Source organism: Mirounga leonina, unplaced genomic scaffold (genome assembly GCF_011800145.1).
Source record: "Mirounga leonina isolate KUSES-001 unplaced genomic scaffold, KU_Mleo_1.0 Mir_151, whole genome shotgun sequence".
Taxonomy (NCBI): Eukaryota; Metazoa; Chordata; class Mammalia; order Carnivora; family Phocidae; genus Mirounga; species Mirounga leonina.
This window is the reverse complement of record NW_023270377.1, coordinates 27,466,731-27,487,609: the sequence shown is the minus strand read 5'-3', so window position 1 is coordinate 27,487,609 and position 20,879 is coordinate 27,466,731. Positions and strand designations below refer to the sequence as shown.

The following is a 20,879-nucleotide window of genomic DNA, read 5'->3' as shown; positions in this document are numbered from 1 at the left end:
TTAACCAACAGCTCGAGGAAATGGAGGGCTTCCTTGCTGCCACGTGACCTTCCTAATGTTTGCATTGCTGCCCTGACCTTGCAAAGTGACCTGGAATAGCTCGCCTGTTTCCCTGTGTGTGTCTACTTTCAGAGCCCAGCTGTCAGCCTGTGCAAGTCTGTCAATTAGTATCTCAAGGGTTTAGGATGGGGTCCGGAGCCTTTTGAGGAGCACAATCTAACACCAACCTCCAAATTCCTTCTCGTAATTGAGCATTCATTAGTTTTGACGGAACAAAAGCAGGCATTCTCTATTATAAAGCAGAGGTCAAAACCAGTGGCTATGTTTTGTTTGGCCTGCAGAGTGTTTAAATATTGAGAAATTTCACATAAAAATACGGATTTCCGGCTTCTCTTGGAAAATGGGAAGAGATGACAACTCTGGGGCTACTGAAAAACAGCTGTCCCCTTCAGAGGGGGACGCTCTCTGCTTTCTCATCATGACCTGAAGGCTCCACTTGGGCCTGCCTCGGGCACAGATGCCACTTGCCTGGCCCCTGCGGAAACCCTGTTCTAAAGCCATATGGGTCTCCTTTAAATGCAGAATGGAATGGTTAGGCTGCCCCTGCGATGTGCTTGGCATACCAGTACAGAACTGGGAGAGAATGTTCTCAGAGGGCAAGTGCTGTGCCTTTCTGATCCTGTCATCAGACCTGGCACAGTAAGTTCATGGTACATCATACACCAATTACCATTTGGTTCTCATATGGATAGATGAATGAATGACTGGCCCTTGGGAAAGAAGTGCATTTCTGAGTGACAAGAAACCTGCTCAACAGCTAACAGAAGTCTGGGCTTATTAATGCTTCGGCAGCTTTCTGAGTGATTCATGCTCCTCCCTATACCTCCCCTTAATTTGTTGGGTTGTAAAGATCTTCCCTGCTGTCACAAAAGATTTTAATCTTGTTTAAAATTCCAGGAGCAAAAGTGTTGATGGTTCACTAGGATTTGGCCAGAAATTTAAAAACAAACAAAAAGAAAGGCTGTGCCAGTCAGCCTTCTAATTTTTTCTCAGAAAGATCGGGGGCAATATTACTGAAAAGCAACAAGTTCCCAACGTGGATCGCAGTGCAGGCCACCTTCACATGCAGCCAATAGTTTCATCAAAGACATGTGTGCTAAAGCTGTCTTGTGAATCTGCCATCCTGCTCCATCTCTGGAGCAACCTCAAGTGAGTGAACTTTGTGAAAATGCTAGAAACCTCCTTAGCCTTCAACACCTGGCTAGACAGCCTTCTCATGATCCCTCTGGCCCCCTGAGGACCAAACTACAAATGTGGTAGAGTGGCTGGCATGAGGGAGGCATCAAGGAGTAAAATCCTGCTCATTAGGTTGAGCACAGCCTGTATCAGAAGTTCTTGGCACAGGACAAAGTACAGGAGTTTGACTATAACCAGTAAGAATCACTAGTCCTTTTCTGAGAAAATGAGCTCCCTCAACTTTAGGGCCAGCATAGCTATGGGCACATAGTGTGTACTTAATCAACATCTGAATGAATGAATGAATGAATAGGGAGGAGACATCCAGCCAAGGGTTTGGTGACTGAGAATTTGGCTCATGTTTCAGGAGCCCAGGTGGGATAGAAAAATTATAAACTCCACACTCTGTGGAGCTCTAGCCCGGAGACTCTTTCACAGATTTTTTTATCACATTCATTTCTGAGTAAAGTAAAGTGATCCCATCATACTCATTCCATGAATGTTTGTTGAGACAATTTATCAAAATAACCCTGAAGCATGCAGACAGAATGTTCTTCAGAAATGTCAAAGTCAGTAATGAAAACTTTTTCCTGCTTTCCTTCGTGACAGAAACACTGTAGATTAGGTCGTTGATGGGTTTGAAACTACCAAGGCCTGAAAGTTCTCTTCCCATTCCCCTCCATCTGGCTTCTGCCTATAGGCCCTCACATTTCAACTTAGATCACAGCCTCTAGGAAGCCTTCTAACAGTTGAGTTACTGGTGTTCCAGTGACCACTGCTCCAAAACAAAATACTCCAAACCTAGTAGTGTAAAACCACCATTTTATTCTCAGATTCTGTGGTCAGAAATTCAGGCGGGATGTAGTGGAGATGGCTTTTCTCTGCTCCGTATCTGTTGCTCTGCTGAGAAGACTTTCAACTAACGGTGGGAATCCTTTGAAAGTATCTTCACTCCATGCCTAGTGTTGATGATGGCGGTCAGCTAGAATGACTACCTGTGGCCTCTCCTTGTGGTCTCTGTGCATGGGCTGGTTTGGGCTTCCTTACAACATGGTGGCTGCTTCTAAGCGTGAATAGCCAGGTTGAAGCTGTATCACCTTTTATGACCTAGCCTTGGAAGAAGTCACCTAGCATCCTAGCATCACTTCCATGGTTACAAGCCCAGCTAAATTCAGGGAAAGGGAACACAGACCCCCACCTCTCGATGGAAGGAATGTCAGAGTCATAATGCAAGGAGAGCATGTGGGATGGGAGATGCTGTTGCTGTTGCTTTGCAAACTATAACTTATTTCAAAAAATGTATAGAATGGGGCAGAAGTGATGGCTCTCTGACCTGCGAGGCCAAGACCTACAAAGGATCGCTTTGCCTGGCTTTCACTGGCTCAGACAGCTCACAAGGCAGCCTGTGGCAAAGCCCAGGTGAGGAAGAGCAGAGGCCTCCCACCAACAACCAGCACCAACTTTTGGCCACTGTGGAAGTAACCCACCTTGGAAGCAGATCCTCCAGCCCCAGTTAGGGCTTCTTCCAATGACTATAGTCCCAAACAACATCTGGACTACAACCTCCTAACAGAGTCCGAGCCCGAAATGCCCAATTAAACTGTTCCCAAATTCCTGACCCACAGAAACCATGGGAGAAAAGGGTTTACTTTTGTTTTGGGTTACTAAGTTTTGGGGTAATTTGTTATATAGCAATAGATAGCTAATGCACAGACCTATGCCTCACTAAGCAACCACCACTGTGGCAGTTATTTCTCTGACCATGTGATAGCTTAGTTTTGATGCTAATCCATTCTTGCCTGTTCCTAGTGACTAATAACATTCGTGTGTGAAGTGGCAGGCTGAGGCGCTAGGTAGGGACGGTCTGATTCCACCAACGGTAAGATCGACACTGACCTTACTCTGTCTTTAAGTAAAATGTCTTTGAAAGTAGGCCCTCGCCTAGTCAGTATTCTAGCTGCGTTTTTATAAATGGGAAACAACAACAACAACAATACAAACCCCAAATCAACAACAACCAAAAAACCCAGATGGTTAGAAGCTAAAGCAGAAGCAGGGCCAGGAAACTGGATTCCAGGAAAGTGATTTCAGCACTGCCTGAGCACCATCCAGTTCTGCGGCTGCTACCTCATCTATTATCATGGTGTTTACGCTTGAGGGGCTCCCATATGACTTCTGAAATCCTTATCTCAACCAAGCTCTTTCTCAACTGGAGGATGAGGCTCTCCATCCAGCACTTACAACACACGGTCCTCTTTCTGGCCTGGATTCCCAGGAAGAGCAATACATTGCCCTTAGCTACCCCCAGTTTCTGCCACAGCCCTGCCCACCTTCCCCAATCCTTTACTGTGTCTGTGGACCAGCTGTGTGGACGTAGCTGTGTGTGGTGCCTGGATCTGCAGCCAGACAAAGTGTTCTCAGAGCAAAGAAAGACTAACCAGCTGGCATAAAGAACAATCTGTACCACCACCTTGTCAATCACCTGCTTTCACCCACTCAGTTAACTGGCCCCATCACCCAAACACCAAAATATCAGTAGTCCAGACTCCAAAGCCTGAAGGCCTCCTGCCGAGGAGTCCGAAGCCCCAGGTTCCAGCCCAGGCACTTCGCACTAGTAGTCACTTCCCTTCCCCCAGGATCCGAGACCCCTGGAGGACTGAGCATGAGGCCTGAACTACTCAGCAGCTACTCAAGATACAGCTCTCCTGAGAAACAGCGACTTTCCATTTGCTCTGGTGCTAGCCTGCCAGTTCTTCAGAGAATAACCTTCGATTCCTTCCCTTTACCCTTGAGACACACACTCACTTTTGAAAAAAGCTGCTTATTTCAAAGGCGGGATTTGTGTCCCTACTCAGTAACTTACGGTCCTCTTGTCTAACTCCTTGATTAGAACAACTCTGGCTAAAGTAGCTAACAGAGCTTTAGTGATGTTTTAGTGGAGGCCTCACTCCCATCTTGCCCCAGATTGCCTCAGAAGTTTCTGAAGGCAGTGACGGCTGCGGCGGACACAGGCCCTGGCCATGGAACAACACAGGCAAGCTGTCACACTTTGTTTTTCTGCTTGTTAAATCCGAATGCTCCTAATTAGTTACCCTGCCCGCTAACGCCTGGGTGGACAATGGCGCAGGATCAGGGGTGCTGAGAGGCTATGAATACAAGTTCCTCAGGCTGCTGAGGCTTGGAGACTGGTGACTTGGTTGTGGGCACCGAGGCGCTGTGTTCTTGTGGACTGCGGATTCAAAGATGTCAGCCTCGTGTGAATAAAGGTCATCACCTGTTGCTTCTTCGGTGAAAGGGCAGCTGTGCTGGTTACCCACTTAGGCTCAGCCTTTGTGTGCTGACTCTGTGAATAGCGCCCACAGAGAATAACTTTCTCTGGTTGTTTGCTTGGTGGGGCAGGGCCATGCAAAATTACTCACATACTTCCTCAAAGAAGAATTCAGCAAAGTCTGTTTTTAAAAAGTGGCCTTGAAATGGCTTAAACATGGCCTTTTGGTGACTGTATTCACTAGCTAGAAAACAAGCTAGATAATCTTCACGGTAGGATCACCATTTGTGTTGTTTTTTTCCAGCGCCCATTTTGATAAATGTTTAGGTCACAGAGATGACAATTCTAAGTCCCACGGGTGTGGGGGACTAGTGCAAAAGTTAACTGAAAAGTTGGTTAGCTGTTCAGGAATGTTCAGTGTCCAGAAAGTTTGCGACAATGAACAACGTACCATTATCCCAATATATAACAAGTGTAGATTTTTAATTTGGTTTTAGAATTCTGTGCATTGTTGTTTTACAGAGCAGCATTTCTAATGTTTAGGGGCTAACATTAAATTAGTTCGTTTTTCTTTGGGAAGAGAGAGTGCTAATAAGTTTGGGACGGTGTATGTATTCATCCATCCTTCCATCCATCCATCGATACATCGAATATTTACATGCCCAGTTGCTTAGCGTGTTTACTGCTTTAGCATAGAACAAAAGCAGTTCAGACCATTCTAGGCAACTCTAGAAAGGCAGTACACGTTTGATTTACTCCTCTCTCTTCATGGCTCCTGAGTGCTATGGGCCCTCCTCTACTGGCATCCTTTCCACTTCACATCTCGTTAGTTAAGTACTCCAAATTCCAGACTGCTCCATCTTCTTTCATCATCATGTCTGTTGAAATATATCTCCCCTGAATACCATCCTGTGCTTTTAACTTATTAATAAGACAAAAGAATTTGTGCCAAAATAATTTATTCTTCTCAGGTAATGTTTTGTATTAACTGGAATCTAAATTGCCTTAATCTGAAGGTAGGGTCTAGTTTGGAAATTTAGGGCCCAGGAGAGGTGATTGTCCCACAAGATGGGTGTGTATGTTGGGAGGTAGGTGGTAGGCGGTGGAGGGGGTGGCTAGGAGGGGCTACTCTAAGCAGCTGCCTCACCCATGGGATCACCCAGTAGCCTTTCTCATGAATCACGTGCAAATGGAATCTTTCAGTGCTTAGCTAACATATGCCCCAACGGTGAGTAACACCAGAAGATTTAGTCATTAATATACATTTCAGGTTTTGTCACAAAAGCACAGGTAGACAAAACTTAGAAGTTAAATCTGGCCTTTCCTTTCAGTAAGGAAAAGGAACTTGAGAACAATTCTCCTATCACTTACACAGTCTGAGGAATGAGCTATTAAACCAGGGTTCTGATTTGCTCCTTACGAGCAACTATGATCTCTTGAACATTAACTTACATATGCTAAGGTATTCTACTGGTACAGTGTGGAATTTTCTCATCAGTGATGTAAATAAGGAGATGGTTTGTCACATACTTTGCAGGGAAAGGAGAGAGCTAAAACAGAAAGCTAATGCATTGAGAGTTATAGTATTGTTCCTACTGTCTCATCGGGCCTTATCTTTTTATTGTATTCCTATCTTAAAGTCTTCCCATGGATTTGTGACAATGCTGGATAGACAGAAAATAACAAGACACAAATTCTATTCTACATCCCCTTCTTGAAGTATCAAAGGAGGAGAAAACTTTTAAAAGCAGTGCCTCCGTTTCCCCATTCAAAACATGCCTCGGTATTGTCCATTCATTCACAGATGCTTAGTCCTTGTCTGTCAAATCCTTTAGAAAGAACTGCTCTGTCAGTTAAAAAACAAAACACTGCATTCACACCTCCAGAAAGTTTCTGCTTACATGATTTTATTTTGTAAAAAATCAGCTGTATATTATGTTAGATTTACATTCAAAGAGCATGGATTGGGCAAGTTTTTCTAACAGTATCTACTATGCTGAACAGAAATTCACCTGAAATTCTAAACTGAAGAAATGACAGGCTCAAGTCAGTGCCCCTCAGAGCTCCTAGGATTTAGAGAGCCTCTGCTCCCATCTTTCGCCTTCCTTGGACCTGCTATAAGGCAGGAGGAGTACCTGGTTCTATCTTAGGTGTTACATGTTATAATGCTGCCAACTGATGATAGGTAATGACTGTGTTGTTCAGCTACTACCTTTATGAGGTGCTAGTAAAACCCAGCAAGCAACTTAATGACTGGTGAAATAAATAGACAATTAGGGACTCGGCACCAGCATCAGCTACAAATTTTGTCAATAACTGGCACTCATTGGCTAGTGGGCAGGCAACTACAGCTTCCAGAACAACTGGAGGGAGTTTTTTTTGCTAAGCAGTGTCCGTCCTGCTATTTGTTTCCTCACATCCAAGTGTACAGGAGCAAAGGAGAACACCTGCAAAGAGGCCAGTAAATTCAAATAATGAGAAGTGGGGAGAAAATGGTCTTGAATGTAACATCAGAAGCATTAAGGTAGCTTGAAATCTTTGGCCAAATTGTTGAATTGAGCCTATTTCCTAAATTTTGGGATTGTTATTTATAAAAATGAAAACAGAGATAGAAGGGAGCAATTTTCTTGGTATCAGACTTCTTTTAGCATCTTTATCTTAGGTATTATTAGTGTTTTGTGTACTACATTATTTTAAGATTATATATACTTAAATTATAAGTCCTCTTTTACCAATGTGTATTCTCACCTTTTTTGATTTTTGGAGAGGAAAATGTCCACATTTTGTTTTTTAAACACATGCTAATGGGAAAAATCAAATGCACTTAAGTGGAATTTGTAGAAAGCAACTGATGTCGTTAGGAAGGATATTTATATTATCATTATTCAAGCTCTAGAACTCTTCAGTTACTTGCTTAGCTTATCTTCCACTCCCCTGCAAAATTAATAAACTGAAATTCACTTTTCTATAGTTATTTTATGTGATCTGCTTTTATGGAGACCTTTATTTTAGGAGTGTGGAGCGTAATGAAATGGGGAGAAATAGCTTACCCTAAAACTACTGAAGCTGACATGAAAGCGGACAACCAAGTAGCCAGACAGGCCAAAATGGTATAGGACAACATGGGGCTGGCCGCTGGCTCCATCAGTTAGGTTGGATTGCCTGCGGTCACGGACACACTCTGTCACAGAGCAATAGTATATGTTTTTCCCCTTATGTTCCCTTCTCTTACGTATTCACAAGAACAGTTCAGGTTCAGAAAACATGCCTGAAATTTACTCAGAAGCCAAGGGAAAATGGGGTGGAGGGGCCCTTCAGTACTGATAACCTAGATGCGGACAGATCAAAAGCTAAATTCAATTTAAACCACCTCAGGCAGGAAAAGTAATTGAATTAAACTTCCTCTAAATATGATAAGTTTGGGGATCTTAAAACCAGGCACAAAGAACCAGGTTAGAGTGAGCTGTTGTGTATTAAGTGGATGCACAGAGCTCTAGCCGACCTCCCCACCCCCACCAGGGAGTTTGATGAGCTGCTGACTACCTCTATCACTTTGCTACTGAGGCTGAAAACTGATTAAGCTGCTTATGGGGCTCCAGAGGCTAATGGTCTGGCCCACCAGGGATACTGCTGTCACTGACTTAAGTAAGCAGCGTGGCATATGTGGTTTGGTTATTACAAGGGGGGATAAAAGTCTGCAAGGCATAGGAAAGCTTTAAAAAGGAGGATTTATCATGCCAAATGGATACACTACTTTGACACCCTAAAATGAATATGGAATTTCTCTGATTCTTTCTCTTCATCTGGTATCAAAACTCATTTTTGAAAGGCTTCCTCAAAGAGTACTCACTTTGGACCCCACCCATTCTATTTTAAACCACCCTTACAAGACTACGTCCACGCCTTTAAACATACATACTTCTCAAGCGGATCCTCAGATACTATGATCAGGTAGAGTCCTAGAAAATAGGTTAAGTGTATAATGGGTATTTTAATCGATTCTTCTCCTTGCATGCCACTAGGCAATAGTAATTAAAAATATGCCTTTTCCCACCCCGGCCAGCAGATCATTGCTGCTTGATTGTGTAGTAAAGGGTGTGCAGGACTGAAGGAGTGGAAGGAGCTGATGTGAGAAATACGTTAAACTTGACGCACACGAGAAAATTAAAACACTACCATTCTCTCAGACGTTTCCAACTAAATGTTCTAAAACCACTTCTACCATTTAAAATAATTTTCCTCCCTCAGGGGGTACAAAGAAAACACAAGTCTTAAGTTAAACAACACTTAAAGTAGTTTAAATTCTTGAAAAATGACTGAAGGATCTGAACAGTTTTTAAGTTGACCTCATTTCCCTGGGCAAAACAAACCGTGAGGAAAACAACAACAAACAAAAGAACAGAATCAGAGCCGAATGAGATACTCTGAAAGTTGTCACAATCATTTTTTTGACTCTTGAAAGAATAGATATATGGAAAGTACTGCTTTCATTTAGTGTCTAAAAGCTTCTGAGGGAGTGAGTTGTTGATTTAAATGATTAACCAAAGCTTAACATATTCAGAACTTTGGGTTGAACAGACAAGATGTTGGTTTTCTTCTTGGTTGCTAACCTGGTCAATCATTAAAAGGACAAGCACTAATAAAAGTTTTAAAAGATGATTTTGACTCTTACATGTTCTCTTATGTTTTATTAAAGTCCTCCAACTGTTTGACTTAAGCACAAGTCAAAGAGTTTCCCAGAGTCATTGCCTTTTAAATCTTTTTTCCTTGTACAATTTTTTTTATTGAGATATAATTCACATACCATAAAATGCACTCTTCTAAAGTATACAATTCAGTGGGGTTTGGTATATTCACAGAGTTGTGCAACCATCACCACCATATAATTCCAGAACATTTTCATCAGCCCCAAAGGAAACTCTGGTCCATTAGCAGTCACTCCTCATTCCCTTGCTCTCCCCAGGTGCTGGTAACTGCTCATCTATTTTCTGTCTCTCTGGGTTTGCCTATTTTGGACATTTCATTTAACAGAATCATAAAATATATATTTTGTCTGGCTTCTTTCGGCATGATGTCTTCAAGGTTCACTCATGTTGTAGCATGTATCAGTACTTCACTCCTTTTTACAGCCAAAAATATTCCATTGTTTTGATATACAAAATTTTGTTTATCTGTTCATCAGTTGATGAACACTGGGTTACTTCTACTCTTTGGCTATTACGAGTCATGCTGCTCTGAACATTTGTGTACAAGTTTTATGTGGACACAAGTTTACAATTCTCTTGGGTATATTCTAGGAGAGGATCTAACTGCTGGTTCATATGGTAACTCTGTTTAGCTTTTTGAGGGAATACCAAACTGTTTTCCAAAGTGGCTGTACCACTTTACATTCCCACCAATAATGTATGAGAGCTCTATTTTCTCCACATATCCTTGCCAACATTTCTTGTTGTCCCCCAGCATCTTTTTATAGTAAAGTTCTCCCCCCATTCTGAGTAGAAGTTGATTATCAGGGCTTGTGAAGAAATTACCCCAGTGATGGCAGAATTCAGTGCCTAGACCATAATCAACTAAGACACTTTCCCAGTGAGAAAGCAGAAATGAAATGGCCCTTCCGAGTGCTCACCTGCTGCAGATCAGCGAGGGAATATAGGTGGATCTGTTGAAGGAGGTATTCTCTGGGGAAAATTCTGAAAACAAGGACAGAAACACAAATCAACTGTGGTGCTGCCACAAAACAAGTTTGTCTCTTTCAAGATCCCTTTCCTTTGCCTTCTTCTCTTTCCACTGATAGTCTTCCTCTCAGCATTCTCTGAGAAATCCATTAACACCCCTTTTCTTCTTAACACAGATACTAAGATGGAAGTAAAAGTTTGGTCTTTGACTTTTTTTTTTATTCCTAAATGAGTTTATTTCAGGACAAAAAGGAATGATGCTCTGTTTTGTTTTGTTTTAAATTGAAGTGTAGTTGACATACAATATTCTGTTAGTTTCAAGTATTCAACAAAGTGATTGAGCAGTTATATACATTATGAAGTGATCACCATGATAACTCTAACATCTATCATCATATAAAGTTGTTGCATATTATTAACTACATTCCCTATGTTGTACACTGTATCACTGCTTATTTTATAAGTTTGTATCTTTTAATCTCCTTCCCCTCTATTATCCCTCACCCCATGCCACTCCCCTCTGTCAACCACCCTATTCTCTGTATCTACGAGTCTGTTTGTTTTATTTTGTTTTTTTAAAGATTCCACATATAAGTGAAATCATATGGTATGTGTCTTTCTCTGTCTTATTTCATTTAGTATTATACCCTCTAGGTCCATCCATGTTGTTGCAAATGGCAAAGTTTCCATTCTTTTTTATGGCTGGGTAATATTCCATTGTATGCATATACTACCTCTTCTTTATCCATTCGTCTACTGATAGACATTTAGGTTGCTTTCCTATCTTGGCTACTGTAAATAAGGCTGCAATGAATATAAGGGTGCATATTCTTTTCAAATTAGTTTTTTTTTTTTTTTAAGATTTTATTTGAGAGAGAAAGAGAGAGAGCATGGGGGGGGTGGTGTCAGAGGGAGAAGCAGACTCCCTGCCGAGCAGGGAACCCAATGTGGGACTCGATCCTGGGACTCCAGGATCATGACCTGAGCCAAAGGCAGTCGCCCAACCAACTGAGCCACCCAGGCGCCCTCAAATTAGTTTTTTTCTGTGGATAAATACCCAGAAGTGGAGTTGCTGGATTGTATGTTTTTAGTTTTATTTTTAATTTTTTGAGGAACCCCCATACTATTTTCCATGGTGACTACAGCAAATTACATTCCCTTTTCCCCACATCCTCACCAACATTTCTTGTCTTTTTTTTTTTTTTTTTAAAGATTTCATTTATTTATTTGACAGAGAGAGACACAGCGAGAGAGGGAACACAAGCAGGGGGAGTGGGAGAGGGAGAAGCAGGCTTCCCACGAAAGCGGGAGCCCGATGCGGGGCTCGATCCCAGGACCCTGGGATCATGACCTGAGCTGAAGGCAGATGCTTAATGACTGAGCCACCCAGGTGCCCCTCTTACTTGTCTTTTTGATACTAACCATTCTGACAGGTGTGAGTGATATCTCACTGTGGTTTTGATTTACATTTCCCTGATGATTAGTGATGTTGAGCATCTTTTCATGTGTCTGTTGGCCCTCTTTGGAGAAATGTCTTCAGATCCTTTGCCTATTTTTTAAATTGGTTTATTTTTATATTGAATTGTGAGGTCTTTATATATCTTGGATATTAACCCTTTATCAGTTATGTCATTTGCAAATATATTTTCTCATTCAGTAGATTACCTTTCCATTTTGTTGATGGTTTTCTTCACTGTGCAAAAGCTTTTTAGTCTGATGTAGTCCCATTTGAGTTTTTTTTGTTTGTTTTGGGTTTTTTTGTTTTGTTTTGTTTTTGCTTTTGTTGCCCTTGGCTGAGGAGACAGATCCAAAGAAATATTGCTAAGACCAATGTCTAAGAACCTACTGCCTATGTTTCCTTCTAGGAGTCCCATGGTTTCAGGTCTTACATTTAAAAGTCTTTATTTTGAATCTATTTTGTATTTGATATAAGAAAATGGTCCAGTTTCATTCTTTTGCATGTCGTTGTCCAGTTTTCCCAACACCATTTATTGAAGATATTCTTTTCCTCATTGTATGTTCTTGCCTCCTTTGTTGAACATTAACTGAACATATAAGCATGGGTTTATTTCTGGACTTTTCTAGTCTGTTCCATTAATTAATGTGTCTGTTTTTGTGCCACTGCCATAGTATTCTGATTACAATAGCTTTGTAGGATAGTGGGATATCAGGGTGTGATGGCTTTAGCTTTTTCTTCCTTCTCTAGATTGCTTTGGCTCTTCAGGGTCTTTTGTAGTTCCATACAAATTTTAGGATTATTTGTTCTAATTTTGTGAAAAATACCATTAGTATTTTCATAGGGATTCCGCTGAATCTGTAGATCAGAGCTAGTAGATTTGGATAGTATGGACATTTTAACAATATTAATTCTTCCAGTCCATGGTATGTCTTTCCATTTATTTGTGTCATCTTCAATTTCTTTCATCAGTGTTTTACAGTTTTCAGCGTATAGGTCTTTCATTTCCTCAATTAAATTTATTCCTAGGTATTTTATTCTCCTTGATGCAATTGTAAGTGCAATTGTTTTCCTCATTTCTTTCTGATAGTTTTATTAGTGTATAAAAATCCAAGAGATTTCTGTATATTAATTTTGTATCCTGCAACGGTACTGAATTCATTTATTAGTTCAAATAGTTTTTTAGTGGAGTCGTTAGGGGTTTCCATATATGGTGTCATGTTATTTGCAAATAGTCACAGTTTTACTTACTCTTCTCCAATTTGGATGCCTTCTATTTCTTTTTCTTAAATGACTGTTGTAGCTAGGACTTCCAATACTATGTTGAATAAAAGTGGTGAGAGTGGCATCTTTGTCTTGTGCCTGATCTTAGAGGAAAAGATTTTAGCTTTTCACCATTGAGTATGATGTTAGTTGTCGGTTTGTCGTATATGGCCTTTATGATGTTGAGGTGTGTTCCCTCTATACCCACTTTGCTGTGTTTTTATCATAAGTAGATGTTTAATAATTTTGTCATGCTTTTTCTGCATCTATTGAGATATAATTTTTATCCTTCTGTTAATGTGGTATATCAAGTTGATTGATTTTGTGGATATTGAACCATCCTTGCGTTTCTGGAATAAATCCCACTTGATCACTGCATATGATACTTTCAATGTATTACTGAATTTGGTTTGCTAATATTTTGTTGAGGATATTTGTGTGGATGTTCATCGCAATACTGACCTGTAATTTTTTTTTTTAGAATGTCTTTGGTTTCGGTATTAGGGTAATGCTGGCCTCATAGAGTGCCTTTGGAAGTGTTCCTTCTCTTCAATTTTTTGGGACTAATTTGAGAAGGATCAGTGTTAATGCTTCTTTAATGTTTGGTAGAATTTACCAAAATAGCCATCTGGTACTGGACTTTTATTTGTTGGGAGTTTTTTCATTACTGATTCAATTTCAGTATTAGAACTGGTCTGTTCAGATTTTATATTTCTTCTTGATTCAGTCTTGGAAGACTGGGTGTGTCTAGGAATTTATCCTGACCAGTGATTCTAATGTAATCCAAGGTGCTATGAGTACCATGTAGTGGCCCAGGCCTGAGGACCAGGGCATCAGGTTTCTTGCATAAGCTGTGTTCCTCACAAGCTGTGTCATCTCAGGCAAGTCTTAAACCCATGTAGCTTCAGCTTCTTCACTGTTTAATAAAGATGAATGAATACAATGTCTTTAAATATCTTTCCAGTTCTGTGCCTCAATTAATAGATTTTGGAGTTGAGAAAATTGATTGGTGTGGCAACCTGTGTGTCTTTGTCTAGAGGCTTCTATGGCTTTTATTAATGGGGACAATTGTGCTGAATATCACAGTAATGAACTATCCTCTTATATATACAGTGATGAATTTTAGATAGGTACAGATGGGAATAATGGGACGAAATATTTCACATTGGTAATCTCTGACAAAGTCTAATATCTTTAACTGCTGTCAGTTCACAGCATCTGGATAAATGACAGTGAATGGGAAACAACAGTGGATTATGGGCAAGCAGATAGGTACCAAAGTGTTGATGGTCAGAACCCTCCCCTACCAACACACATACATTACCCAAACAAAACTCATGGTGCTTGCTAGCAGTTTTTCTCTGTCTTATAGGATACTATGCAATCTTTTTGTACCCTAAAGGGAAGAAACAACCAGTTTATTCAATTAACATTTAGGATTGTCCACTATATACCAAGCACTGTGCTGGGCATCAGGTAGATAATTATGAATAAGATAGTCCCAGTACTGAGTTCAAGGAGCATTAAGTCAACTGAGGAAAAGATATAATAAACTGATAACTGAGAATGATAAATTATGCACAGGATACATCCTTTTAGAATGGCCTAGCATGTTGGATCCCAATCGTGGCTGCCTATTAAAATCACTTGGGGTGGCTCAGTTGGTTAAGTGTCTGCCTTTGGCCCAGGTCATGATCCCAGAGTCCTGGGATCAAGCCCCACATCGGGATCCCTGCTCAGGGGGGAGTCTGCTTGTACCTCTCCCTCTGCTCCCGCTAGTGCTCTCTCTCTTGCTCACTCTCTCTCAAATAAATAAATAAATAAAATCTTTTAAAAAAAGAAAAAAATAAAATCACTTGGGGGAGCTTTTAGAAAATAACAGGGCATAAGCATGGGTAGAACCCAGAGATCAGTGTTAAACAAAACAAAAACTCTCCTGGTGATTAGTGCAGCCAAGGTTTAGAACAACTGGCCTAATATCTAGCTCACTGGGAAAGTCCTTCAATTAAATATGCATTATTGGACAAATCCTAGAGGCTAAACCATTCATCCTTCCACTCATCCATCTATCCATCCAATACTGATTAAGTACACTATGTGCCGGTCCCTGTACTAAGCCACTGAAGAAAGGGCATTGAACCTATTAAAGTCCTTCCCCCATGGAGGCCTCGGGCAGGCATATGCTAGTTTGGAGTTCTCCTGGGAAGTATGACAGGCTCTGAAGAATTCTGCTGAAAAGCCCTGTTTCATCCACAGAAATGAGAATAGACCTAGTGCCAAGGCCCTTATATTCTGGGAAATACAGTACAGTACCTGAGGCTGAGCTCCCTTCCACTCTAATGCTTCAGGGTCGCACCTTTGGTAGGAAGTGGGTGCACATTCCAAGCCCAGCTGGGCAGGATATAGGGCAAGTGCCTACTCCTCCAAGTGAGAATAAGCTTCCCTATCACAGAGAGGCTCCCTGTTGTAGAAGGTGGAGCACTTCCATTTCCAAGAACACACATATAAGACAGAGATGATCAAGAGATCTATTCCTCATGGCACCCTTTAGTATTAAGCACCAATAACAGTAAAAGGAGCCCACAGTGGGCTGGGCACTTGACATACATCATTTCATTTAATTCTCAGAGCTGCCCGGCATGTTAAGTACAACCTCCATTTTGCATAAGAAAAAACTGATGCTCAGAGGCAAAGACTAATTTGCCCAGTCACAAAGCTGGGATTTAAGGCCAGGACTTCCTGACTCCAAAGGCCTGTTTTCCTTCCACTTTCTTGAAGGTGGGGGTAGAGGAAGGAGGGAGGGAGGGAGGCAGGCTGGCCATCTAATTTAGCTATACAGTGCATGTCTCTTCCAGGTAGATGTTTATTACTGTTTAGGCCAGTAGCAATATAGAGCCATTGGTGCTTTTTTTAAGCAGGAAAGTGACACTGATATACTTTGTCATGCCTATTTTCTGAAGGCAGTAGAGAAGGTGGACAGACTGCAGGCAGGGATAGTCCTGACAGGTATTTGAGAGTCTATTCTAGGATAATCACAGGAGGATGGTGGGGGAGGGGGGCAGGATAGATAATACAAGAGACCTTTTGGAAGAAGAACTGACAATTTTTAGAATTAGTGACAGAGGGGGCGCCTGGGTGGCTCAGTCAGTTAAGCGTCTGCCTTCGGCTCAGGTCATGATCCCGGGGTCCTGGGATCGAGCCCCGCGTCGGGCTCCCTGCTCAGTGGGGAGCCTGCTTCTCCCTCTGCCTTGCTGCTCCCCCTGCTTGTGCTCTCTTTCTCTCTGACAAATGAATAAATAAAATCTTAAAAAAAAATTCGTGAAAGAGGAGAGGGGAAACAGAGGTGACTGACGTATCTAGCTTGGGTGACAGGATGGTGATGTCACTGGCCTACACAGGGCAGGCTGTCAGGGAAGGGGATAAAAAATTGAGTTTCATAAGTGCTGACTATGAAGTGCTTGTAGGCGGGGCAGGAAGTATGGCCCTTGGAAATGTGGGATGGGAGTGATGAGCGATGTGGAATACTCAGGGGGCACTGCGGCTATCAGCACAAAGGTGACAGTTAAAGCTGTGGGAATGGATGCAATGGACCTGGGAGGGAACGGGAAGGGGGCTGAGCAGGGACAGAGGTTCTTTGTCGTTATTTGTTTACTTTGTGCTGCCTGGAATTCTCTGAAGTATACACTTTGCTGTTCAGCAATTTTTCTCCTGCTTGAAAAATTCTGCTTTGAAAATAACCAAGATGTTCACATGTACTTGGGTTTCTAACATTTCCTCTATTTGTGAAATGTTTGTACCCTCATACCCTTCACTTGGTTACCCCTAATGTTAACATCTTACACAACCCACAGTGCATTGACCAAAAACTCAGAAATGAAGCATTAGGTAAATTATAGACTTTATTCAGATTTCACCAATTGTTTTGCTAATGTCCTTTTTTTCTATTCAAGGATCCAATCTGAAATACAACATTGCATTTATATATATAAATAATTTATAAACATATAAAAATATAAATATATATATTTTATAATATATGTAAATGCAATGTATTCCAGATTGGATTTATATATTATAAAATATATATAGCTTTATATATAGATATATATAAATGTAAAGTTTAAGCATTTGCAAGAAATTGAGTTTGTGCAGAACATATGTGCTGAACAGGAAACCTAGGAGAGTCTTAGAGTGGGGCACGTAGGGTAGCGACGTACGATAATCTAATACAGGGACACAGGACATTTGAACATGGCTCAGTGGGAGGAATAATCTTCCAACAATGATTGCTTAATAACGAAATCCCTTAAATAAAGTACATCAAGAGCAGTGTGGCACAAGGGCTAAGACATGGAGACAGAGTGAATCAAGTAAGTAGGCTGGAAAATCATTTCAAGATTAGCTTCTGCCTCTTCTGTTGGTTTGTACAAACGGAGGTCAGCAGGAGCTGGGAGAAGGAAAGCAACTGAAATGGACTGTAGCAAGTACAAACACAGGGTAGTGTTCTCTCAGGGCTTTGCCACTTAGTTCTTTCTGCTCTAAAATCCTAAAACCTCTATCACGGAGTACACAGGATATAAAAAATAATTATAAAATTACAAACCAAATCCTACTGGTCTACTCTTACTAGAGTACTACAGCTAGTCAGTTATCCAGCTAACATTTACTGAGTGCGTAAAATAAGCCAGGTGTTGTGTGAAGTGCTGGAGATGAATGGGTCAATGAACACGGTTGATGAGCAACAAAGAGAATTTCCATACTAGGCTGGGTCCTTCTTGCTTCCAAACACTGTTCATTAATTAACTCCTCTTCTCACAATAACTCACCAGCTTTGAACACGGTCTGCTGAAGTTATCTATGTATTTATTTAATGTTTCTGTGTATAAATATATTTCACATGTTTGTTTCCTCTCCCCTGAGAAGCACCTTATCTATGGTCTCCTCTCTACCACTTGTCCGTGTCTACCTCTATAATTTACATGAGGTCAGTCATAACAGACACAAAGAACTAGAAAATGCAATATATGTAGGAAAGATAAAAGAACTGAGCTTAGTGTGTCTGGAGAAGATGTGTCCAGGAGATACGGTGGTGGCCATAAAATACACAGGCTTTTAAGACTGGATAATGCCAATCAGCTTTTCTTTTCCCCGAGGACGGAAACTGTAGCACAAAAGCACTGAAGTCAAATATGACAATAAATTTCCTGAGAGGGAAGACTGAGAGGTATTAAAAGGTATCTCTTATAGTGATGCTTTTTAATGTAAATAAAAAAAAGAAAATATCCTTCGCCGCTCTTTAGAGGTAGGGACACACTGTTCTGCGTGGAAGAGGTAAGGGTTTTGGAGGCAGGGCCAGATGACTTCAGGCTTACTTCCCACTGCCTGCCATCTTCAAGGCAGACCGAGTTTGCAAGACACTCTTTGAATATCTCCTTTAGGCAGACCATCCACAGGGGAAGCACAGGGTAAATAACATAAAAGCCAAGCCCAGGAAAGCACCTGCAACTTCTCATTTGGGTGACGCCAAGGGCTTTTCCCTGCTGTGGTTGAGATGTACAAGTTGGCTTATCCAACCAAGCTCTTTAGCGAATGGAGGGAACGAGCAGGAACTCCGAGGAGCGGTTCCCCTTAAACTATGAGTAGTAAAGGGGGTTGTGGAGAATCTGCAGGCCCAGTGTGTGCTCAGGGAGCATTTAAGTGCCTCAGGCAGAGCTGATGAGGCAGGACAGGACTCTGCAGAGGATGCAGAGAAGAACTCATAGCCACTTCAGGGACTGCTGGGGGAGCCATTCATGTCTGGGAGGCAAAGCCTAGCATCCCTTAAGATAGTCATGTCAGCATTAATTTTACTATTAACGTATTCAATAAAGAATGATTATTTGCATTTTGTCAGAAAACACAACTTGTGATCATCATTATCTCCCAATGAATTTAATGCAAATGAAATCCAACCTTCCAACCTCTGTGGCTTGTCACTGTGGTAAAAACCTAAAATCAGAACCTAAAACCTGCATATATTTCATTGCAATAAATAGACGCTGGGTCCGTAATATGGGACAGGCATTGTGCCAGGCCCTGGAGCTCTGGAGAAGACATGGTTTTTTAACATCAAAGAATATGCAGACAAGTGGGATAAACAGGCAAGTAAGCAAACAGTTCCAGTTCACAATGTGGAGTGCTGAAATCCGCAGACACACAGGTAGAGGTGAAGGAAGCCTGCAGAGCACCTGGTCAGGAAAGGCCTCCGAGAACTGCCCAGGGGTAATCTGAAGAAGTGGAAGGAGGGGTATTCTAGGCAGAGGGAGCAGCATGCGTGAGAGCACAGGGGCCAGTGTGAGGACTGTGCTTTCAGGGGCCCGGCGGTATGGGCAGATGAAGGAGCTGTGCACGTGTACAAACGGTGAGGTGGAAACTGCAGGGTGTGAGCTCAGGAAGGCAACATGTAGCCAGACATGACAGGTCTTGAATACCTTGCTAAGCATCTACCTCAAAAGAGGTGGGGTGCCACAGAAGTGCAAGAGAATAACACAGTTAGATCTCTGACTTAAAAAGAACAATGAAAGCAGAAGGAGATGGGGGCAGAGACAGAGGGATGGATCACTTTTTTGGTAAGTTAGATGTGAAATGATGGGGGCCTGAACAGAATTTAAATGGTTACCGTGGGGTTGTAGAGAGTGGGCCTACCAGGAGATAGATTTCTATAGCAGAATCCACAGTGATGATGACTAACAGGAAGTGAAGGCCAGGAAGGAGCTGGGGATCATTCGGTTTCCAGCTAGGTCAGTAGGAAAATGGCAGTTCCATTTACTGGCATAGGGAATAAGGAAGAGGAATTGTCTTTGGGAACAGGGAGTTCAGCTGGGGCAGAGGACTGCAGCTGTCTACAGAGTGTCCAGGTGGAGTTGTCCGTGAGTCCAGGCAGGAGATCTGTGTGCCCTTAGCCTACAGGTGTTAGGTGAAGCCATGAGAATGAGCCTAGCTCGGGACAACACATATTAGAAAAAGAGAAAAAGACGGGACCCTGGCAGAACCGTATTATTTAGGGAGTAGATGCAGGAAGACTGGGAAAGAGCAGCTGATAGGAGGAAGAAAAAGCAGAAGAGCCAGCATCAGTGAAGTCAAAGAAGGAGAGAATTTCAAGAAGGAAAAAGAGGGTCATGGCATCCAAGGCAGTGGGGAGGTCAAATAATATGAGTAAGGCTGTCACAAAGCCTGAAAAGTTTGTGCTGGATTTGGCAAATGAAATCATTAGTGACCTTGGACAGGATGATTTCAGGGGAGGAAGAGGGAAGCTAGACTGCAGAGGGGTAGAGGACCATGGATTACTCTTTAAAGAAGTTACCCTTAAAGAAAGGAGAGAAATTGGGCCATGGCTGAAAAAGGATGTAGGACTAAGAAGGGATCCTTTAAAAATAAATAAATAAATAAAATGTATTATTTCAAATAAACTTTTTAACTGTAGTTAACATATTAGTTTCAGGTGTACCACAAAGTGATTCAACCTTACATCATACATCACAAAATAAACACCGTAAGTCTAGTCACCATACACAGGTAATACAATATTGACTGCATTCCCTATACTGCACTTCACATCTCTTCAAGTTCTTTATAACTGTTAAGTCTGTACCTTTTGATCCTCTTCACCTATTTCACCCATCCTTTACCCACCTCCTCTCTAGCAACCACCAATTTATTCTTTGGGTCTGTTTTCATTTTTTGTTTATTCATGTTTTGTTTTTTAGATTCTACATATAAGTGAAATCCTATGGTACTTCTCTTTCTTTGACTTACTTCACTTAGCATACCACCCTCTGCATCCATCCATGTAGTCAAAAACGGCAAGATTTCATTTTTGAAATCAGCTTATGGTTAACTAATATTCCACTGTGTATATCTATATATATCACAGTTTCTTTATCCATTCATCCACTGATAGATACATAGGTTGTTTCCATACCTTGACTACTGTAAATAATGC

The 20,879-nt window shown here is 41.5% G+C and overlaps 1 protein-coding gene across 3 annotated transcripts in view; it reads right to left on the bottom strand.

Annotated features, from left to right (window-relative positions):
* PLEKHM3 (pleckstrin homology domain containing M3) overlaps nucleotides 1-20,879 on the bottom strand; it is a 181,169-nt gene that overhangs the window by 66,343 nt on the left and 93,947 nt on the right. For all 3 annotated transcript variants that reach the window (XM_035007268.1, XM_035007266.1, XM_035007267.1), the window contains exon 6: nucleotides 10,131-10,194. In XM_035007268.1, the coding sequence (XP_034863159.1) occupies nucleotides 10,131-10,194 (64 nt within the window). The remainder of the gene's footprint in view (nucleotides 1-10,130; nucleotides 10,195-20,879) is intronic.